At 39.1% G+C, this 25,288-nt stretch overlaps 1 protein-coding gene across 1 annotated transcript in view; it reads right to left on the bottom strand.

Moving 5' to 3' along the window:
• mri (BTB/POZ domain-containing protein mrityu) overlaps positions 1-25,288 on the bottom strand; it is a 129,689-nt gene that overhangs the window by 84,652 nt on the left and 19,749 nt on the right. The window contains exons 2-5 of the mRNA XM_070085028.1: positions 22,534-22,703; positions 22,069-22,286; positions 13,103-13,300; positions 12,323-12,472 (exon numbers count right to left, since the gene is read on the bottom strand). Of these exons, the coding sequence (XP_069941129.1) occupies positions 12,323-12,472; positions 13,103-13,300; positions 22,069-22,286; positions 22,534-22,703 (736 nt within the window). The remainder of the gene's footprint in view (positions 1-12,322; positions 12,473-13,102; positions 13,301-22,068; positions 22,287-22,533; positions 22,704-25,288) is intronic.

Below are 25,288 nucleotides of genomic sequence, written 5' to 3'. Positions count from 1 at the left end.
CTTCATACCTCCGTTGAACTGCTCGGTATTATGCCAAATATTATTAATTCTGGAGTATTTAACATGCTTTATGTTATTTATATTGTTTATTATGTCATATTAGACCAATTGTGATAGGCAAATAAGCTGTAGTGTTGATATAAGCGTAATAATAAAGCGTATTCTCCTGTTTCATGAGACTGAGTTCATGGCAACTGACAGTGGTTTCAAAGCCACCTTATCTTTAATGGATAATGTACTGTGTAGGTGCTTTACATAATGAGAAGTATTTCTTTTACTCATTGGAACCATGGCTAGGGCTAAAAGTAAGCAGGTTAAAACAATAAATGGAGAAAAAGAAATTGGAATAACTTATGCAGCAAGTAGGGCCACAAAACAGTAGCAGCAGGTTGGTGTGGCGACCCTGGAAATTTGAAATTTTGCTAGCCAAAATCAGTGCCGAATAACTGAAGGAACCGAATAACTGATTGCCGGATTTGTGATGGCAGACCTGTATTACGTTAACCCTTAGGAGGTTTCGGACGTACTAGTACGTCTTACTACCCAGGGTTTTTGACGTACTAGTACGCCTAAATTCTAGCGCCCTCAAATCTAGTGACAGAAAGCTGGTAGGCCTACATATGTAAAAATGGGTCTCTGTGGTCAGTGTGCGCAGTATAAAAAAAATCCTGCAGCACACAGTGCATAATGAGAAAAAAAACTTTCACCGTGTTTTTGGATTAAAACAGCGACTTTGCACTGTATTTTTGGATTAAAACAGCGACTTTGCATTGTATTTTTGTATGGTATTTATTGTTGTATTCTAGTTTTCTTGGTCTCGTTTTATAGAATGGAAGACATATTACAGAAATTGAGATGATTTTGACTGGTTTTACAATGAAAAGTACCTTGAAATTGAGCTCAAAGTAGCAGAAATGTTCGATTTTTACCAAAGTTCAAAAGTAAACAAATCATGCCAAGCGTCCAATACACATCAACTGGCGAGTCTAATATTCTTTCACAAGTGCGCTGATATTAGTTATACCATTTCTACACTAATGCAGTAGTTTGCATAACAGTAAATCTTAATTTTTTTGTAAGAATAAAAATTCAAAGTGGAAAGCCAAAGAAATATAAGAGGGGCCTGGGGATGTGACTAACGAATACAGAACTTGTTATTTTAGTGCCAGGAATGTCTTTCTTGTTTATTCTGGACCCTATTCGGAAATTGGCATCTTTTGAAATTTGTGTGAAATTGGCAAAATTGCTAAATTCTGACCACTTTATTAGATAGTTTAAATCGGTAAATGGGTGGTTTCTTGTACTCATTCAATAGAAAAAATGGAGTTCTAGCAAAATAGTTACGATTTTTGTCGACTAGTACACTGGAATTGGCCGAAAATAGGGCTCACAGTGGGCAAAATCGCCGATGTGTAAACATCGTCAAGACCGCTAAATTTGTGAGAGCATAATTCTGTAAGTTTTCCATCAAATTTCATACTTTTGGTGTCATTATGATCGGGAAAAGATTCTCTATCTTTTCATAAGAAAAATAATTTTTTTTTTTTTGAAAATTGGCCGACCCTGAGAATAAATCTCTGAGAGGACCTGCCGACCCCCAAAGGGTTAATATAGACATTTCCATTAATCCATCTATGATATTTTTGTCAAAATTATATAATAAAGATGCTACATAACATAAACATGATACATACAACCACAGTATAAGAAGTGACATAAATATGAGATCTGTTTACCAAGGGTTTGGTAGGAGAGTCGAAGAATTACGTTTTCTCTAGTCAAACACCAGTAACTTAACTAGAAATTTATTCCTTTCGTATGCCTTCACTCTATCTACAGCTATTCACAACCCTTGTGAGATTAGTGCTTCTTTTTTATTATGATTATAATAATAACTTGTAATAATAATAACTTGAATTAATAATAATTCGTAATATTAATAATTTGTAATAATAATAATAATAATAATAATTTGTCAGAGCATCATTCCTTCTAAAAATTACATGAGAATGGAAGTGTTGGTCTTTATTTATTCTACTGTATCAATATGTAAAGTGTTTGTATTAACCCTTTCAGGGTCCGTCCCGTAGATCTACGGCTTCACGATCAGGGTCCAAACCGTAGATCTATGCCAAAATTCTAGCGGCGTCAAATTTAGGGCGAAAACGCTCATAGGCCTACATGTGAGAGAATGGGTCTGCGTGGTGGATGTGCGCCATAAACAAAAATTCTAGGCGCCCGCATAGCATTGTGGGAACGCCGGCTCAGTTACCTTTGTTCACCATGCCTTGTCACAAGGCAGCTCTCACTCCAAGGAAAATTGGGGCTCTCCTCTTCCTATCTGATAGTTCTGACACTGCTGGAAGTGGAAATGAAGACGAATTCTTTGGCTTTGCTCAGTTAGTGACCGAAAGGAATGACCAGAATATCGATAATAGCGCAGAAAACCCTGACGATCCTCAACCTTCTACCTCTGGTGTGGGCACTCCTCAGTCATGGTCAGTTGTACCTCATTGCAAGAGAAAACTATTATTTTCGCATGGCCAGGCCTCTGACTTCAGTAATGATGATGATAGTGACGTGGATTGTGATTTCATTGCTCTTGACGATCATTCAAGTAGTGATAGTGAGGAAACATATTCACCAGTGAAGCGTCGGTATGTACGCCGCCGCATGCGCTCGGGTAGTGTACCCTATGCAGTGCCCAGGGGACGGAGTACATCCCGGAGTACATCCCGTGGCCTTACACCAGGAATAGACAGTGAAAGTGAGGATGATGTGGCTACACTTGGCATGGATAGACCACAGGCATCAGTAGATGGTGGTAGTGGTGATGGTAGTGCCACGGCCATGCGTGACTCACCAGCCCAGGCTGGGACCCACGCTGCTGACTCCTCAGTTAAAGGACAAAGCGGAGCGTCAGCCACCAGCCCACCACAACCACAACTACCCACACAACCAGCCTATGATGTCCAGTATCCACCAGCAAATCGTATCTGGGATTGGCAGCAAAATCCCAATTTTGTTCCCAAGCCTCACCACTTTGATGACTCTCAAAGTGGAATTCTACCTACTTGTCCCCTTGGAACCATGGCCAATGAACAGAAATTTTTTGAAATATTCTTTGACCAGCCCTTGATGGAAACTATTGTCAGGGAAAGTAACAAATATTTTGAGTACACCGTGGCAAATACAATCATATCACCACGGACAAGACTACACCGGTGGAAAGAGACGACTGTTGCAGAAATGTATTTGCTTTTTGCAACAATAATGCTTATGCCTCATGTCTATAAGCATAATATAAAAGCATACTGGTCCACAGATCGGCTAATTTCTACCCCAGTCTTCTGTGAAATCATCCCAGTGAACAGGTTTATCTTACTCTTATGTATGTTGCACTTCTCTGACAAAACCAGGCCTGACAGTAGTGACAGGTTATACAAGATTAGAAATGTTTTTATGTATCTCAAACAAAAGTTCAACATGTACTTTCATCCATTCAAGAATCTTGTAATTGACAAGTCTTTGATTTTGTTCAAGCAGTGTATACCGAGCTTTGGTATAACTCTGTGACTGTGACAGTGGCCTGGTATTGGATATTGTTGTATACACGGGATGTAAAACATTGAAAGATACCAGGATGTTATTGGGTATCTCAGGTGATGTAGTGAGAAGCATGATGGCACCTTATCTTGGTAAGGGGCATACATTATATACTGATAACTGGTACACAAGCCCTTTACTCAGTGATTTCTTGCGAGTGAACAAGACAGATGTGTGTGGCACAGTGCATTCTAATCGTAAACATATGCCCAGGTTCAACGCAGGTGCTCGTGGTGATGACGTGCAGGTGTTTACTGCCAATGACACCATGGCATTACGGTGGCATGACAAACGAGATGTCACATTGTTGACAACCATTCACCGTAACGAAATGCAAGACAGTGGCAAAGCTGATCGAGTGACTAATGAACATATTCAAAAAAAAAGTGACAGTGATTGATTATACACAAAACATGCGCTTGGTTGACAAATGTGACATGCAGATTGGCTTTGTTGATTGTGTTCGTAAGAGTTACAAGTGGTACATGAAACTTTTCTTCCATCTCATGGACATTTCAATGCTCAATGCATATAATATGTACCAAATGAAGACTGGCAACAGAACACCGTATGGTGAATTTTGTTTGTCTGTTGTTAGACAACTCATAATGAAGTACCAGGTAACAACACCTGCTATACAACAAGGTCCTCGAATTCCTCAGAATATACCCAAGCGCTTGAGGAGGGAAGGTGATCATTTCATAATACAGCTTCCTTCAACTAAGAAGAAATTTGCTCAGAAGAGATGCATTGTCTGTGCACAAACAAAACGACAGCAACAAAGACGCAAAGACACTCAGTTTATGTGCAAGGAATGTAAGGTACCTCTGTGCATGGTGCCTTGTTTCAAGGACTTCCACAAGCTCCAGCAGTTCTAAAACCATGTCCAGTGATTGTAAATATATGATAGAACATTAGTATTATACAAGATTTGTGCATGTTTATTGTAATAAACAAAAGTGGTAAACAATAATACGATAATAACTTTAGTGCAGTTATTGTGTTCAATACAGTGAGTTTATATATAAACATTATATACAGTATTGGTCTCCCAGGCCCCAAATGTTAGTAGGAAAAGAAAAAAATTAGAAAAGAAAAGAAAAAAATACAAAAAACGTTAAATAAAGTAATGCGCGTATGTGGAAATCGTCGATGTTGCCGCCACCCAGTCATTTTAGGTAAACTTCTTGGCACTGTATCTCGGTAAGTACTGATCAGAAATTTTTTTTTTTGTCTTGTTACCTTCACAAAAATATACTCTTTAATTCTGTAAAAAAATATAATTTTTTTTTCTTTCAAAATTTCTTGGACACTGGAGCACCACTTCAGATTTTGGCCTTGGACCCTGAAAGGGTTAAGGTATAATACAAACGTGTATGAACGAACACCAGACATGTTTGCTTGGTTTGTTTACATTACGTGTGGGTGGGGTGGGATGGGAAAGGCTGCCATGGCTGTCTACCATACTTCCTGAACCTGACTTCCTACAAATAAAGCTCACCTCTCACCCTACATTAAGACTACAAATATTTTAAGGTCACATATTTTAGGTCACACTACACATACATGTACACATTTATTTATACACACTCATCTGAGTTTTCTTTGATTTTATCTTAATAGTTCTTGGTCTTATTAATTTTCCTTTTATATCCATGGGGAAGTGGAATAAGAATCTTTCCTCCGTAAGCCATGCGTGTTGTAAAAGTCAACTAAAATGCCGGGAACAATGGGCTAGTAACCCCTTTTCCTGTAAAGATTACTAAAAAGAATAAGAAGAAGAAAATTGTCAAAGTGGGAAGTCTGAATGTGCGTGGATGTTGTGCAGATGATAAGAAAGAGATGATTGTGGATGTTATGAATGAGAAGAAGCTGGATGTCCTGGCTTTAAGTGAAACAAAGCTGAAGGGGGTGGGAGAGTTTCAGTGGAGAGGAATAAATGGGATTAGGTCAGGGGTTTCAAATAGAGTTAGAGCTAAAGAAGGAGTAGCAATAATGTTGAAGGATAAGCTATGGCAGGAAAAGAGGGACTATAAATGTATTAATTCAAGGATTATGTGGAGTAAAATAAAGATTGGATGTGAAAAGTGGGTTATAATAAGCGTGTATGCACCTGGAGAAGAGAGAAGTGTAGAGGAGAGAGAGAGATTTTGGGAAATGTTGAGTGAATGCGTGGGGAGTTTTGAATCAAGTGTGAGAGTAATGGTGGTTGGGGATTTTAATGCTAAAGTGGGTAAAAATGTTAGGGAGGGAGTAGTAGGTAAATTTGGGGTGCCAGGGGTAAATGTAAATGGGGAGCCTTTAATTGAGCTATGTGTAGAAAGAAATTTGGTAATAAGTAATACATATTTTATGAAAAAGAGGATAAATAAATATACAAGGTATGATGTAGCACGTAATGAAAGTAGTTTATTAGATTATGTATTGGTGGATAAAAGGTTGATGGGTAGGCTCCAGGATGTACATGTTTATAGAGGGGCAACTGATATATCGGATCATTATTTAGTTGTAGCTACAGTTAGAGTAAGAGGTAGATGGGAAAAGAGGAAGGTGGCAACAACAAGTAAGAGGGAGGTGAAAGTGTATAAACTAAGGGAGGAGGAAGTTCGGGTGAGATATAAGCGACTATTGGCAGAAAGGTGGGCTAGTGCAAAGATGAGTAGTGGGGGGGTTGAAGAGGGTTGGAATAGTTTTAAAAATGCAGTATTAGAATGTGGGGCAGAAGTTTGTGGTTATAGGAGGGTGGGGGCAGGAGGAAAGAGGAGTGATTGGTGGAATGATGAAGTAAAGGGTGTGATAAAAGAGAAAAAGGTAGCTTATGAGAGGTTTTTACAAAGCAGAAGTGTTATAAGAAGAGCAGAGTATATGGAGAGTAAAAGAAAGGTAAAGAGAGTGGTGAGAGAGTGCAAAAGGAGAGCAGATGATAGAGTGGGAGAGGCACTGTCAAGAAATTTTAATGAAAATAAGAAAAAATTTTGGAGTGAGTTAAACAAGTTAAGAAAGCCTAGGGAAAATATGGATTTGTCAGTTAAAAACAGAGTAGGGGAGTTAGTAGATGGGGAGATGGAGGTATTGGGTAGATGGCGAGAATATTTTGAGGAACTTTTAAATGTTAAGGAAGAAACAGAGGCAGTAATTTCATGCACTGGTCAGGGAGGTATACCATCTTTTAGGAGTGAAGAAGAGCAGAATGTAAGTGTGGGGGAGGTACGTGAGGCATTACGTAAAATGAAAGGGGGTAAAGCAGCTGGAACTGATGGGATCATGACAGAAATGTTAAAAGCAGGGGGGGATATAGTGTTGGAGTGGTTGGTACTTTTGTTTAATAAATGTATGAAAGAGGGGAAGGTACCTAGGGATTGGCAGAGAGCATGTATAGTCCCTTTATATAAAGGGAAAGGGGACAAAAGAGACTGTAAAAATTATAGAGGAATAAGCTTACTGAGTATACCAGGAAAAGTGTACGGTAGGGTTATAATTGAAAGAATTAGAGGTAAGACAGAATGTAGGATTGCGGATGAGCAAGGAGGTTTTAGAGTGGGTAGGGGATGTGTAGATCAGGTGTTTACATTGAAGCATATATGTGAACAGTATTTAGATAAAGATAGGGAAGTTTTTATTGCATTTATGGATTTAGAAAAGGCATATGATAGAGTGGATAGAGGAGCAATGTGGCAGATGTTGCAAGTATATGGAATAGGTGGTAAGTTATTAAATGCTGTAAAGAGTTTTTATGAGGATAGTGAGGCTCAGGTTAGGGTGTGTAGAAGAGAGGGAGACTACTTCCCGGTAAAAGTAGGTCTTAGACAGGGATGTGTAATGTCACCATGGTTGTTTAATATATTTATAGATGGGGTTGTAAAGGAAGTAAATGCTAGGGTGTTTGGGAGAGGGGTGGGATTAAATTATGGGGAATCAAATTCAAAATGGGAATTGACACAGTTACTTTTTGCTGATGATACTGTGCTTATGGGAGATTCTAAAGAAAAATTGCAAAGGTTAGTGGATGAGTTTGGGAATGTGTGTAAAGGTAGAAAGTTGAAAGTGAACATAGAAAAGAGTAAGGTGATGAGGGTGTCAAATGATTTAGATAAAGAAAAATTGGATATCAAATTGGGGAGGAGGAGTATGGAAGAAGTGAATGTTTTCAGATACTTGGGAGTTGACGTGTCGGCGGATGGATTTATGAAGGATGAGGTTAATCATAGAATTGATGAGGGAAAAAAGGTGAGTGGTGCGTTGAGGTATATGTGGAGTCAAAAAACGTTATCTATGGAGGCAAAGAAGGGAATGTATGAAAGTATAGTAGTACCAACACTCTTATATGGGTGTGAAGCTTGGGTGGTAAATGCAGCAGCGAGGAGACGGTTGGAGGCAGCGGAGATGTCCTGTTTAAGGGCAATGTGTGGTGTAAATATTATGCAGAAAATTCGGAGTGTGGAAATTAGGAGAAGGTGTGGAGTTAATAAAAGTATTAGTCAGAGGGCAGAAGAGGGGTTGTTGAGGTGGTTTGGTCATTTAGAGAGAATGGATCACAGTAGAATGACATGGAAAGCATATAAATCTATAGGGGAAGGAAGGCGGGGTAGGGGTCGTCCTCGAAAGGGTTGGAGAGAGGGGGTAAAGGAGGTTTTGTGGGTAAGGGGCTTGGACTTCCAGCAAGCGTGCGTGAGCGTGTTAGATAGGAGTGAATGGAGACGAATGGTACTTGGGACCTGACGATCTGTTGGAGTGTGAGCAGGGTAATATTTAGTGAAGGGATTCAGGGAAACCGGTTATTTTCATATAGTCGGACTTGAGTCCTGGAAATGGGAAGTACAATGCCTGCACTTTAAAGGAGGGGTTTGGGATATTGGCAGTTTGGAGGGATATGTTGTGTATCTTTATATGTTTATGCTTCTAGACTGTTGTATTTCTGAGCACCTCTGCAAAAACAGTGATAATGTGCGAGTGTGGTGAAAGTGTTGAATGATGATGAAAGTATTTTCTTTTTGGGGATTTTCTTTCTTTTTTTGGGTCACCCTGCCTCGGTGGGAGACGGCCGACTTGTTGAAAAAAAAAAAAAAAAAAAAAAAAAAAAAAAAAATTAATGAATGTACTGTGTATGTATTTTACCACTCTGGGGCGCTTTAATTAAATGCCCTAGCATAGTACATGTAGGTAGGGTGGGGTGGGCTGAACTGGCTGGCTACCATACCTCCCAAACCTGACTTCCTACAAATAAAACTCACTTCTCACCCTACATTAAGACTACAAATATTTTAAGGTAAGTACTGGGTGTACAGTGTGTGTATTATACTTTTTATTGTATTTAATGCCTAGTTCTATTGCTAACTTAATGTGTGTTAGTGTAAACTTATCTGGCATTTATATGCATTTTATTTTATTTTTTTTATTAGCACACTGTCCGATTCCCACCAAGGCAGGGTGGCCCGAAAAAGAAAAACTTTCACCATCATTCACTCCATCACTGTGTTGCCAGAAGGGTGCTTTACACTACAGTTCTTAAACTGCAACATTAACACCCCTCCTTCAGAGTGCAGGCACTGTACTTCCCATCTCCAGGACTCAAGTCCGGCTTGCCAGTTTCCCTGAATCCCTGTTGGGATTCAGGGAATCTCCAACAGCACGTCAAGTATTAAAAACCATTTGTCTCCATTCACTCCTACCAAACATGCCTTCTTTCCACTACAGACTGATACACTCTTGAAGTCATTCTGTTTTGCTCCATTCTCTCTACATGCCCGAACCACCTCAACAACCCTTCCTCAGCCCTCTGGACAACAGTTTTGGCAATCCTGCACCTCCTCCTAACTTCCAAACTATGAAATTCTCTGCATTATATTCACGCCACACATTGCCCTCAGACATGACATCTCCACTGCCTCCAGCCTTCTCGCTGCAACATTCATCACCCATGCTTCACAACCATATAAGAGCATTGGTAAAACTATACTCTCATACATCCCCCTGTTCACTTATATGTTTCACTGTAAACACCTGGTCCACACACCCCCTACCTTTCCTAAAGCCTCCTTGTTCATCTGCTATCCTATTCTCCATCTTACTCTTAATTCTTTCAATAATAACTCTACCATACACTTTACCAGGTATACTCAACAGACTTATCCCCCTATAATTTTTGCACTCTCTTCTGTCCCTTTGCCTTTATACAAAGGAACTATGCATGCTCTCTCCCAATCCCTAGGCACTTTACCCTCTTCCATACATTTATTAATAGCACCAACCACTCCAAAACTATATCCCCACCTGCTTTTAATGTTTCTATCTTTATCCCATCAATCCCAGCTGCCTTACCCCCTTTCATTTTACCTACTGCCTCATGAACTTCCCCCACACTCACAACCGACTCTTCCTCACTCCTACAAGATGTTATTCCTCCTTGCCCTATACATGAAATCACAGCTTCCCTATCTTCATCAACATTTAACAATTCCTCAAAATATTCCCTCCATCTTCGCAATACCTCTAACTCTCCATTTAATAACTCTCCTCTCCTATTTTTAACTGACAAATCCATTTGTTCCCTAGGCTTCCTCAACTTGTTAATCTCACTCCAAAACTTTTTCTTATTTTTAACAAAATTTGTTGATAACATCTCACCCACTCTCTCATTTGCTCTCTTTTTACATTGCTTCAGCACTCTCTTAACCATTCTCTTTTTCTCCATATACTCTTCCCTCCTTGCATCACTTCTACTTTGTAAAAGCTTCTCATATGCTAACTTTTTCTCCCTTACTACTCTCTTTACATCATCATTCCACCAATCGCTCCTCTTCACTCCTGCACCCACTTTCCTGTAACCACAAACTTCTGCTGAACACTCTAACACTACATTTTTAAACCTACCCCATACCTCTTCGACCCCATTGCCTATGCTCTCATTAGCCCATCTATCCTCCAATAGCTGTTTATATCTTAACCTAACTGCCTCCTCTTTTAGTTTATAAACCTTCACCTCTCTCTTTCCTGATGCTTCTATTCTCCTTGTATCCCATCTACCTTTTACTCTCAGTGTAGCTACAACTAAAAAGTGATCTGATATACCTGCGGACCCTCTATAAATATGTACATTCTGAAGTCTACTCAACAGTCTTTTGTCTACTAATACATAATCCAACAAAGTACTGTCATTTTGCCCTACATCATATCTTGTATACATATTTATCCTCTTTTTCTTAAAATATGTATTACCTATAACTAAACCCTCGTATTTTTCTACAAACTTTTTGTTAAATTATATGTGTTTCTCACATTCTTTACCAAAGGGCTGGCAATAGAAGCTTTCTTTGGAGCCAAGGTGACTTATTTAGCAGTTGCAAGCACTAAAACTAATGGAATATTATGAAATGTATGGTATGAACTCGTGGGATCATCCTCACTCACTGATAAACAATGGCACACTGGCTGGGAATGGAGTGCGAGTCAAATGATGATTCGCAAGCCAATGTTTTGATGAAAATAACGTTAAGATTTTCGAAAATTACGACTATTGAGCCTTACGATTATCGAGGGACCACTGTATATTGGTGATAAAACAGGAGCCATGCATTCCATGATGTCAAACTTGTATTAGATACCTTTATTATTAAGAATTCCTCAAAGGAAGAACATACAGTATTTTACCAGCATTAAATAATCTATGCTTTCATAAATCAAAGCAATATAGAAGCTCAAAATGCTGTTAGAACCTCAAGCTACACCATGCAGTAGATAGTAGAGTATAATTTAGAGCAGAAGAAGAGCTGATGATGTTGTTGGGCCTTTAACCCTTTAACTGTCCAAATGTAGATCTATGTTTTCGCACATAGCGCTCTAACCTTGATTTTCTCCATTTGAAAGCATGTAAAAAAAGTAGATCTACGTTCGGAGCTCTACATGAGCAAATGTAGGTCTACGTTTGGACAGTTAAGAGGTTAGAGAGAATGGAGAAGGATAAGCTGACAAAGAGGGTGAAGATATTTAGTGTCGAATTTAGGAGGGGTAGAGGTCATCCTAGAAACAGCTGGAAAGAAAGTGTAAAAGAGTCACTGAATATTATGGGGTCTGAACATCCAGCAAATTTGGATGAACATGTTAGATAAGAATGAATGGAGATAAGTTGTTTATAATGGACAAGCTGTTGGAGAGTGAAAAAGGTATTAATTATGAAAGGATTTAGGGAAACAGGTTAGCTGGAGTTAAGAAGGGCAATGTCTGCCATTCTGAAAGAGAGGGTGAGGATGTTGTAGTTGGACAGTAATCTGAACTGTGATGTCAGCACACTTTTGACAAGATAGATGGTGAATGTGTTTCATTCTTGGGCTTTCACTGCCTTGGTGGGAGACAGCCATTGAGGTAAAAATGTGTCAAATAAGAATCATTATAATAATGGTAAATGATACCAGTATTTAATATCATTAATATAATTACAAACATTTATTTGCTGCTTCCCTATCAAGGAAAAAGTTAGCCACTCAGAGCATAGGCATTAAAACTATGGATAGATCATGTCTTGAATCTGGAGTCACTACCACACAACAAGCAAGACAGTAAGGCAAGGTTATGCCTCACATTTAGCTACAGGTTGAGGGATCAGTTGTTTTATGTTGTGTTGGTCACTTTCCAGAACAATAATTAACATAATCCCACTTAGCTCCCAGTCAAATTACTTATATAATTAGTATTTCAGGACAGTTACTTAGGTTGCTGTTACCTGGCCTTTTCTTAATCTTTTCCTTATATGTAGGATAGCCTTCAATGCCCAAGCGAATCTTCTTAAGACCTCGCTCCTTTAACACTTGTTTGGCAACATCTCGGTTTTCTATGTACTTGAAGAAACGGTACATTGCTGTTGAGCAAATAGCTAGAAAAAGAAAAAAATACACCTTAATCTGGAGAAACTTATGGTTAATCACACTGAATAAAATATATGTATATTTATCCTGGGAAAAAATTCAAGCCAAAAAACATGAATGACATTTGCTTTCAAATTTATATATAGCCTCTCCTCACTTAGCAACGTACTCTTTTACCGACGCCTCAGACTTATGATGGGCTCTTTGACCAGCATTTATACCTAAATAATGTATATTAGAGCTAATTTCCTCCATTCTGTTTATTCCAATATACAGTACACCACTGTATAAACATTGAAAAATATATCAGACATGTTATAAATGGTGCAAAGATGACATTAAAAGAATATCCAAGATTGTTGACACAAACCAACTACCATTATAGTATGCTCCTCACCTAGCAATGAATTCATTTAACAATATGGTCTCAGAAAAGGAACTCTATCATTAAGTAAGGAGAGGCTGTATATATTACAGCTTGATCATGGTCCAGGATGAAGAGTAGCTTTGTTGAATTTCATGTCTAATTGTTGGGATTGATTGTGAACTGATGCAGCTATGGTTTTGTGACTCATTCTTCATTAAAATTAACAGAAAATACTCAGAACTATTGAAAAAATTATAAAAGAGAGACTTACTTTGGCTGTATTCCTCCCCCATCTGTGGAGGATAATCATCATCCCACTCCACTGTGTCATCATCTAACAGTATGACAATATGACATTCCCGGTCACCACGTTGGGCAGCTAACACCATGAGGGGAAGTATGTGATCCTCTAAGAACCCTTCAAATTGTTGGCGAGCACCTTCATTGCTCAGCTCATGCAGGAGTCCACCTGTTGTGGCATGACAAACATATTCTTTTTATTAACAATCAACATTTTGATTCATTAATAACTGATTATTTCCTCGAGGCTAAATATTTCCACACAAGTAAATCTGGAGTAGACTTGCTGAATGATTAACACAGATTTCATTATCAACAGTGGTGGATTACTGGTACATTTCTTTAATAGATAAACTATGTAATATGGTCTTGAGGGTAATGATATGATCGTGGCTCTCCACTCTTCTTCTGCATCATCCAGTAATTCTGTATAATGTGCAAAGAAAGAAAACCAAAAATAAATGCTCATTATATTAACATTTTGTAGATGTGCAAGAAGTAGACTGTGTTAAACTATAAAATAAGAAGAGGAAGTTAGATGGTGTGCAACATTACTACTTGTGGTGGTGAAGCATTCCACATGTCAGCAAATTTCAGTAAGGTACAGTACAGGCAGATATTATAAATAACACAGTCAATGGAGACATTTGGGAGGAAACAGTACAAGTCTTACTTGTATTGTTTCCTCCCAAATGTACAGCATATAACCACTAGCCAGGGAATGATTAAATCAATGGAAGAATTTGGAAGAAGATAATTACTCGGGATTTTAGAATAGGTGGGACAGAAAAATTAAGGTAAAAAAATGAAGATAATGAGGAAATATACAAAATGTGATGGAATTTATGAGTGAGATGTGTGAGGTAACTGAAGAAGTCAAAGAAGTTGAATATCTGAGATGAATGCCATGCAAACTTAACCCTTAAATGGTCCAAACGTATATATACTTTCTTACGCGTAGCGCCCCAGACGTATATATACGTTTTATTTTTCCTGCCTTCAAATTTAGCACGATTAGCCTGAGATGGCTTGTCAGCATAGAATGGGTCCTAACACTCAGTGTGCGCGGTATTAAAAAAATCTGGGACCACTTAGTACCTTGTGCGAGCGCTAGTTAAACTGAGCGCCAGCTAGAGCAAACAGTGCGGTAAACACCAAGAATTCACTGATGTAATGTCATATTAACACTCCTCTTTTAAGAGGAAAGTGATGTTAACCCCAAGTTTAGGGTCTGTCTATCTCTGTCTATCTCTGTATCTCTGTCTATCTCTGTCTACCTCTGTCTTTGTCTATCTGTCTCTGGATCTCTCTTTCTGTCTGTCTGTCTCTCTTTCTGTCTGTCTATCTCTGTCTCACAGGTACACATAAATACAAGTATACATAGTGTAAATTACCTAGGATAACCCAAAAAATCCAGACAAAGTGCTATACTCTGCTTGAAGATGTGAGTAACATGATGACACAGTCTTGTGGCTCTCTCTGAGACAGAGAGCTAGACAGATAGACAGGGAGCTTGACAGACGGACAAATAGACAGACAGACATGTTTGTGTACCATCGAAAACAAAGTGAGGGTGATGCTCATCAAATATCACCTCTAATCTTTTCTTATCAGCTGCACCCTCCCTCACCCTCGTGTATGCTCATCAAATGTCAGCTCTTATCAGATGTTATCTTATCTTATAATGTCACTGTCAGGGGTGGACTTTGTTTTTCATGCTTCGAGGGAACTTATTATTACATATTATTATTACGTATTATTCTTCTCCTTCTCCTTCTCCTCCTTCTCCTTCTCCTCCTTCTCTTCCTCCTCCTTCTCTTCCTCCTCCTTCTCTTCCTCCTCCTTCTCCTCCTCCTTCTCCTCCTCCTCCTCCTTCTCCTCCTCCTCCTTCTCGTCCTCTTCCTTCTCCTTCTCCTTCTTCTTCTCCTCCTCCTTCTCCTTCTCCTCCTCCTTCTCCTTCTCCTCCTCCTTCTCCTTCTCCTTCTCCTCCTCCTCATTGTTATTATATACTTCCACATATCCAAAACATTGCTGGGAAATATAAATACTTTGTATATATTCCAGGACAATAGTAAATGACCAAGGCAGGTGTAAATGTCCACCTGTGAGTGTGTTTGTGACAATTTGATTACAATTTCAGTACCTAATACTAGTGTCAGAACAAAGATTGGTTATAAAATGACAAGAACTACTACAAATTGTAATTATCAGAACATAAAAATTACATAAAATAATATGAAAAATAGAAAAAAAGGTATATCGGCAACACTTCTGCAAGCGGCAGGACTCGATGTTGCTGTCACATGAGCATCCAGTGCCAACTTCTCGGCCTCATATCTCAGTAAGTACTGACCCTATTTTTTTTTATTCTAAAACATCTCAAAAAATGTATTCTTTTTTTTTCTTAAAAAAAAAAAAAGATTCAAAATATTTCGGGCACTGCGCGAGTGAACGTATATATACGTTTGGACCATTTAAGGGTTAAAATAACAGAAGCAAAAATATGAGAGAGTAAAACAAAGGAACAAAAAAAGCCAACAAGTCTCCATGAATAACTGTTAGAGACTAATTATACTAAGCAAGCAAAAACTAGAAAACATGACACAAAATTCCTTTTACCTTTAATCTATGAGAGGGAAACCTGGACAGAGCAAGACACATGCGAAATTTAAGCTATTTAAAAAATTATGAAATGTAGCCTGTATGGTTAAAATTGGCAAGCAGAAGTACACAAGTGTGTCTGTATGGCACAAAACAGCAAATAGGAGTATACGACTGTGTATGGCACAATATGGTAGGAAGGAATAAATAGAGAGTCTGTATGTTATAGCACACATGAGAAGGACTGTATGAATTTTGGTAGAAGGTAGAGAAAGTTCACAATATGTAGAGTGGTACATAATATTGCCTCAGCATAAATGATGAATAATACTAGGATACCATCAGAGCATGACTGATGGTACGGTACCAGCATAGCATGATTGATGGTATGGTACCAGCATACCATGGCTGATAGTATGGTACCAGCATAGCATGACTGATGGTACGGTACCAGCATAGCATGATTGATGGTATGGTACCAGAATACCATGGCTGATAATATGGTACCAGCATAGCATGACTGATGGTATGGTACCAGTACTGCATGACTGATGGTATGGTACCAGCATACCATGGCTGATAGTATGGTACCATCATAGCATGACTGATGGTACAGTACCAGCATAGCATGACTGATGGTATGGTACCAGCATACCATGGCTGATAGTATGGTACCAGCATAGTATGACTGATGGTATGGTACCAGTACTGCATGACTGATGGTATGGTACCAGCATAGCATGACTGATGGTATGGTACCAGCACAGCAAGTCTGATGGTATGGTTACAATGACTGATGGTATGGAACCAACATGACAAATTGTATGATTACCACCATGACCAATGGTATGGTTACCACCACGAATGATGGTATGGTTACCACTATGACAGATGGTATGGTTACCACCATGACTGACAGTATGGTTACCACCATGACCAATGGTATGGGTACCACCATGACTAATGTTATGGGTACTATGAATGATAGTATGGGTACCACCATGACTGATGATATGGTTACTGTCATAAGTGATGGTATGGTTAGAACCATGACTGATGGTATGGTACCAACATGACTGATGGTATGTTTACCACCATGACTGATGGTATGTTTACCACCATGACTGATGGTATGTTTACCACCATGACTGATGGTATGTTTACCACCATGACTGATGGTAAGTTTACCACCATGACTGATGGCATGTTTACCACCATGACTGATGGTAAGAGTACCAACATGATTCATGGTAAGGGTACCATCATGACTGATGGTATGGGTACCACCGTGACTGATGGTATGGTTACCACCATGACCAATGGTATGGTTACCACTATGACAGATGGTATGGTTGCCACCATGACTGATGGTATGGTTACCACCATGACTGATGGTGTGATTAACACCCTGACTGATGGTATGGTTACCACCATGACTGATAGTATGGTACCAGCATGACTGATTTATTTTTTATTTATTTTTAATTTGTGAAATTTTGTCCTGCCAAAAGCCCCTTGTATGCAATAATTTAGCTAATATCAACTCTACGGCTTATTTATCTATCTCACTTCATCTAATATGACATAATAAACAATATAAATCACACAGAAACCTGATACAGGTCCGCAATCACAAATCTGGCAATCAGTTATTCGGTTCCTTCAGTTATTCGGCACTAATTTTGGCTAGCATAATTTCAAATTTCCAGGGTCGCCACACCAACCTGCTGGTACTGTTTGGTGGCCCTATTTGCTGCATAAGTCATTCCAATTTCTTTTTCTCCATTTATTGTTTTAACCTGCTTACTTTTAGCCCTAGCCATGGTTCCAATGAATAAAAGAAATGCTTCTCATTATGTAAAGCACCTACACAGTACATTATCCATTAAAGATAAGGTGGTTTTGAAGCCACTGTCGGTTGCCATGAGCTCAGTCTCATGAAGCAGGAGAATATGCTTTATTATTACGCTAATATCAACACTACAGCTTATTTGCCTATCACAATTGATCTAATATGATGTAAGAAACAACATAAATAACATAAAACATGTTAAATACTCCAGAATGAATAATATTTGGCATAACACGAGCAGTTCGAGAGTTATGAAGAGGATATGGTAAACAAATACCATTCTCCTATCCTTGTCTTGGGGGTTTATATTAGAGAAAACGGAGTATAGCACAGGGCTAACTATGATATACACTCGTACTCCACCATAAACATGAAACAAAAAAGTTATTTTCTCTCTATAGATTATCACACATAGCAGCATATGTGTAGAGAACCTAGGATAATCCCAAAAAAGTCAACGTGGCTTATTTTTAGTACCTGGCTTGGGTTAGCCATATATGATTTTTGGTAAATATTCAATTCCCAGCCAAGGTAGAAACATTAGGCGTGTTCCTTTACACCTGTTGTCTATGTTTACCCATCAGTAAATGGGAACCTGGGAGTTAGTTGACTAGTGTGGGTGTTATCCAGGGACACTGACCTAATTTTCTTGAAATACTCAGCATAACAAGTGCCTTTCTATACAGTAGTATGTCACTGATGTCAGCTAGGCCTGTATACCTTGTACATGTACGTGAAGTAAATAAAGATATTATTATTATTATTTTTTTTTTTATTATTAACACACTGGCCGATTCCCACCAAGGCAGGGTGGCCCGAAAAAGAAAAACTTTCACCATCATTCACTCCATCACTGTCTTGCCAGAAGGGTGCTTTACACTACAGTTTTTAAACTGCAACATTAACACCCCTCCTCCAGAGTGCAGGCACTGTACTTCCCATCTCCAGGACTCAAGTCCGGCCTGCTGGTTTCCCTGAATCCCTTCATAAATGTTACTTTGCTCACACTCCAACAGCATGTCAAGTGTTAAAAACCATTTGTCTCCATTCACTCCTATCAAACATGCTCACGCATGCCTGCTGGAAGTCCAAGCCCCTCGCACACAAAACCTCCTTTACCCCCTCCCTCCAACCTTTCCTACCCCGCCTTCCGTCCATTACAGACTGATACAATCTTGAAGTCATTCTGTTTCGCTCCATTCTCTCTACATGTCCAAAACACATCAACAGTCCTTCCTCAGCCCTCTGGACAAAAGTTTTGATAATAACGCACCTCCTCCTAACTTCCAAACTACGAATTCTCTGCATTATATTCACACCACACATTGCCCTCAGACATGACATCTCCACTGCCTCCAGCCTTCTCCTCGCTGCAACATTCATCACCCATGCTTAACACCCATCTAAGAGCGTTGGTAAAACTATACTCTCATACATTCCCCTCTTTGCCTCCAAGGACAAAGTTCTTTGTCTCCACAGACTCCTAAGTGCACCGCTCACCCTTTTCCCCTCATCAATTCTATGATTCACCTCATCTTTCATAGACCCATCCGCTGACATGTCCACTCCCAAATACCTGAATACATTCACCTCCTCCATACTCTCTCCCTCCAATCTCATATCCAGTCTTTCATCACCTAATCTTTTTGCTATCCTCATAAGCTTACTCTTTCCTGTATCCACTTTTAATTTTCTTCTTTTGCATACCCTACCAAATTCATCCACCAACCTCTGCAACTTATCTTCAGAATCTTCAGAATTAGAGTAAAATTAATGTCAACTAAAAATATAAAAAAAGATGTACAACTTAAACAAACTACGATCAATTTCTTTAGTATTAACCCCTTGACTGTCGCAACCCCAAATCCTGAGGTGTCTCCTGGTGTCGCAAAATTTCCGAAAAAATAAAATTATTTTTTCTTGTGAAATGACAATCTTTTACCGATTGTAATGACACCAAAAAAATGAAATTTGATGGAAAACTGATGGAATTATGCTCTCACGAAGTTAGCAACCTTGGCGATATTTACGAATCGGTGATTTCGCCCACTTTGAGCCCTATTTTCGGCTAATTCCATTGTTCCAGTCGACCAAACTCATAACTATTTCTTTAGAACTCCATTTTTTTCTATCGATTGAGTACAAGAAACTGCCCATTTACCAATTTCAACTACCCAATAACGTGGTCAGAAATTTGCAATTTGGCCAATTTCATGAAAATTTAAAAATATGACAATTTCAAAATAGAGTCCAGAATGAACAATGCAGACATTCCTGGCTCTAAAATAACATTTTCTTTGTTCATCAGTCACATCTCCAGGCCCCTCTGATATTACTCTTGCTTTCTATTTTGAATTTTTATTCAAACAAAAAATAGAAGATTTACTGTTATGCAGACTATTGCAATATTGTAATAATTGTATAAATAATGTCAACCCATTCATGACTGCATATTAGAATGGCTACTTGGACATTTATTGGAAAATGACATCATTTGTTTACTTTTGAACATCGGCAAAAATCAAACATTTCCCCTATTTTGAGCTCCATTTTCAGGTTCTTTTCATAGAAAAAACAATCAAAATCACCTTTATTTCTATAATATGTTTTCCATTTTATCAATTGAGACCAAGAAAACGAGAATACAACCATAAATACCATACAAAAATAGACCACAAAGTTAGCATTTTAATTAAAAAAAAAAGGTCGGAGTTTTTTTTCTCATTATGCACTGCGTGCTGCAGGATTTTTTTTTATATGGTGAACACTGACCACACAGACCCATTCTCTCACATGTGGGCCTACCAGTTTTCTCCTGCTTGATTTGAAGCCACTAGAATTGAGGAGTATATATACGTCAAACACGGTGGCTCGTAAGACGTATATATACGACCGAAACAGTCAAAGTGTTAAATGGCGTGTAAGCCATTAAATTAAGTCTGCCCTTAATGCCTAGGCATAATAGTTGCTCTCTTTGCACTGCAAATCATTACTGTATTTTCATAATCTCAATGTAATCTTGCAAAGAAATAAATTTTGTTTTGTTTGTTTGCTTTGTTTGTTCTGAAGAGTAGGGGTGTGTGTTGCCTGGCACTAGACTGGGTGATTATGGAGCACACATTCAGCTGAATAGAGAGTGGTCTACAAGTCAAGCATCATGTCCCAGGAGATCATCTTCCAGGTCTTCACCCTCCAGCACCATTCTCGCATCAGATTACACTGATGAGGAAGGTGATGATTCTTCCCTTTCCTCTCGCTTTCACTAATTCATTCATTCACTCATTCTCTCTTTATTTTCTTCATTGTCATCCCCTCATCCCTCTCTGCACCAATATATGCTGCTGCAGGTTTCAGTGGACACCACCATGCCTCTAACACAGAGGGGTTTTTGATCTGTGTCATTAATTAAACAGTGGTTCAGTCTATCATATGTAAAAGTGAGCCATGATTCAGTCTGAAAAGGCTATCATGCAATCTGAAATTGGGAAAAGTAATTTCTGATATAATGCTGTGGAAAGTTTGCCACCAAGCCCGTGGCCTGGTGGCAAAAGCTTTCGCTTCACACAGTGAGGGTCCAGGTTCAATTCCCGGCAAGGGTTGAAACACTGGTGGTGTTTCCTTATACTGGTTGTCCATGTTCACCCATCAGTAAAATGGGTACCTGGGTGTTAGCCAACTGGTGTGGATCGCATCCCAGGACAAAACTGACCTAATTTGCCTGAAATGCTCTGCATAACAAGCGGCTTTCTACGGAGTAGTATGTAAAGGTATACAGCTAGGTCTGTATGCCTTGTACATTTTTTTTTATTAACACATTGGCCAATTCCCACCAAAGCAGGGTGGCCCGAAAAAGAAAAACTTTCATCATCATTCACTCCATCACTGTCTTGCCAGAGGGGTGCTTTACACTACAGTTTTTAAACTGCAACATTAACACCCCTCCTTCAGAGTGCAGACACTGTACTTCCCATCTCCAGGACTCTAGTCCGGCCTGCCGGTTTCCCTGAATCCCTTCATAAATGTTACTTTGCTCACACTCCAACAGCATGTCAAGTATTAAAAATCATTTGTCTCCATTCGCTCCTATCAAATAAGCTCACACATGCTTGTAGAAATAAAGATATTGTTATATTTTTATTAACACAATATTACATTTTGACTGCTACTGTGACTGGGAAATGAAAGGCACTCAGGCTTTATCCAAGGAAGGAAAGAATTCCTCAAATTCTTTGGATAAAGAATCTTTTGCCAGCATCAACTGATTGCCCTCTATGAAGGAGGATGGATATAAAATGATCTCTAGTTACAGTATTCAAAATTTCTTGATCATTAATATGAACTTAAATAAAAGTACAGAGAAGGAAGGAGGCAACAAAGAAAAACAATTAAGGAAAACCAGAGAAAATAACACTAGTAATAATTTTGTAGCTGATACTGGAAGCTAAGAAAACCATTTTTTATTTTAAAACAAATTAAACACTTACGTAAATTCTGGCATTTAATGGTGTTGGCATCAAATGGAATAAGAAGGTAATCACAAGCCTCCCGGAGCTCTTGAACACTGACGGATGGAGGGCAGCGAACTGTTCCACTCTTATAATAATCCAAGACTGCACGGAACACAGCTGAAGAAAAGCCTTCTGCTACCTCAAACTCTCCTCTTTCATTAGGATGTGTGAATTCCAGACCCGATGAAAACATCCTTGAAAATTGGTACTTGTTTAAAATTAAAGTATATAATTACCTATACTCACAATAAAAACTACATATCACTATTAACAGTACTGCATCTACAAACTTGAGATACACATTAATTCAATACAATAATGACAAATCTAAACATTCCAAGTATGATGTTAGGCTGAGCTGTCAGTATCACATGGTCAGTGATGAAATGGGAGAATCTACTACATAAGGTTAATTTCCATACAATAATGAGTGCATCAAACCTTCCAAGCATAGTGTTAGGGTGAGCAGTGAATATGGCTGGATCAACAATGAAGCGGGTGCCTTCCACCACCAGTGTGATGCGATCGTCACTGGACGGAGGTGGGCCACTCTCTTTGACATGTTGGCACTGGTGTGTGTTTGCCTGTAAAACACAAAATTTATTAGATTTCTGTAAGTTACATTAGGGTGATCGTATGTGTGAGCACGCACACATGTGCACACACACGTGCACACACACGTGCACACACACGTGCACACACACGTGCACACGCACACATGCACACACACACATACATAGGGAGTACATAGTAGGAACACTCCAGTCTGAGGGCCATAAGGTGGTAACTGCAGTTATGTACAAACCGCCACAGAACTGCAGGAGGCCAAGAGAAGAATACAAGAGCAACAGAGCAATGGTAGACACACTAGCCGAGATGGCCAGAAAAGCTCACATAGGGAGAGCAAAGTTACTAGTTATGGGTGATTTCAATCACAAGGAGACTGACTAGGAAAACCTGGAGCCCCATGGGGGTCCCGAAACATGGAGAGCCAAGATGATGGATGTGGTACTAGAAAACCTCGTGCATCAGCATGTTAGAGACACTACCAGAGAGAGAGAGGTGAGGGTAATCCAGCAAGACTGGGCCTTGTATTCACCTTGAGTAGTGTGGACATCAAGGATATCATGTACGAAAGGTCCCTTGGAGCTAAAGATCATGTAGTTCTGTGCTTTGATTACATAGTTGAGCTACAAATGGAGTGGGTAGCAGGAATAAGACGGGAAAAAACAAACTACAAAACAGGGGACTAGACAGGCATGAGGAACTTCCTGCAAGACATTTGGTGGGAGAGAGAATTGGCAGGAAACCCAGTAAGAGAAATGATGGACTATGTGACAACAAAATGCAAGGAAGCAGAGGAGAAGTTTGTTCCCAAGGGAAACAGAAATAATGGGAACCCTAGAACAAGTTCTTGGTTCACCCAAACGTGTAGGGAGGCAAAAACTAAGTGCAGTAGAGAAAAAAAGTACACAAGACAAAGGACCCAGGAAAATAAAGAGATTAGCCAAAGAGCCAGAAACTAATACGGACAGATAAGAAGGGAGGCTCAGCAACAATATGAAAATGACATAGCACTGAAAGTCAAGTCTGACCTGAAGCTGTTGTATAGACACATCAGGAGGAAAACAACAGTCAAGGACCAGGTAATCAGGCTAAGGAAGGAAGGATGGAAGGAAGGTGGGGAGTTCACAAGAAACGACCAAGAGGTATGTAAGGAGCTCAATATGAGATTTAACCCTTTGAGGGTCGACAGGCCCTCTCCGAGACTCGTTCTCAGGGTCGGCCAAATTTAAAAAAAAAAAAAAATAATTTTCTCTTATGAAAAGATAGAGAATCTTTTCCCGATCATAATGACACCAAAAGTTTGAAATTTGATGGAAAACTTACGGAATTATGCTCTCGCGAAGTTAGTGGTCTCGGCGATGTTTACGCATCGGCGATTTTGCCCACTTTGAGCCTGATTTTTCGGCCAATTCCACTGTGCTAGTCGACAAAAAACATGAATATTTCGCTAGAACTCCATTTTTTCTATCGAATGAGTGCAAGAAACCACCCATTTATCAATTTCAACTATTCAGTACAGTGGTCAGAATTTAGCAATTTTGCCAATTTCACACAAATTTCAAAAGATGCCAATTTCTGAATAGGGTCCAGAATAAACAAGAAAGACATTCCTGGCACTAAAATGACATTTCCTCTGTTCATTAGTCATGTCTCAAGCCCCCTCTTATATTCTTTTGCTTTCCACTTTGAATTTTTATTCTCACAAAAAATTGAAGATTTACTGTTATGTAGACTACTGCGTTAGTGTAAAAAATGGTATAAATAATATTGGCACACTTGCAAAAGAATATTAGACTCACCAGTTGATGTGTATTGGACGCTTGGCATGATTTGTTTACTTTTGAACTTTGGTAAAAATCGAACATTTCTGCTACTTTGAGCTCAATTTCAAGGCACTTTTCATTGTAAAACCAGTCAACATCATCTCAATTTCTGTAATATGTCTTCCATTCTATAAAATGAGACGAAGAAAACTAGAATACAACAATAAATACCATACGAAAATACAGTGCAAAGTCACTGTTTTAATCCAAAAACACGGTCAAAGTTTTTTTTCTCATTATGCACTGTGTGCTGCAGGATTTTTTTATACTGTGCACACTGGCCACATAGACCCATTCTTTCATATGTAGGCCTACCAGCTTTCTCCCACTAGATTTGAGGGCGCTAGAATTTAGGCGTACTAGTACGTCAAAAACCCTGGGTCGTAAACCGTACTAGTACGGCCGAAACCCTCAAAGGGTTAAAGAAGTATTTACAGTGGAGACAGAAAGGACTCCAGGAAGTCAGAAAAGGGAGGTACATCAACAAGTGCTGGATGAAATACACAAAACCAAGGAGGTGAAGCTGCTATGTGAACTTGATACCTCAAAGGTGGTGGGACCAGACAACATCTCTCAGTGGGTCCTTAGACAGGGAGCAGAGATGCTGTGTGTGCCACTACCAAAAATCTTCAAACACATCCATTGAAACTGGGCAACTACCTGAGGTATGGAAGATGGCAAATGTACTCCCAATTTTTAAGAAAGGAGACAGACATGAGGCATTAAACTACAGACCTGTGTCACTGACGTGTATAGTATGCAGAGTCATAGAGATCATCAGGAGGAGAGTAGTGAAGCATCTATAA

Source organism: Cherax quadricarinatus, chromosome 14, assembly GCF_038502225.1.
Source record: "Cherax quadricarinatus isolate ZL_2023a chromosome 14, ASM3850222v1, whole genome shotgun sequence".
In the NCBI taxonomy this organism is placed as follows: domain Eukaryota; kingdom Metazoa; phylum Arthropoda; class Malacostraca; order Decapoda; family Parastacidae; genus Cherax; species Cherax quadricarinatus.
This window is presented reverse-complemented; position numbering and strand designations above follow the sequence as displayed.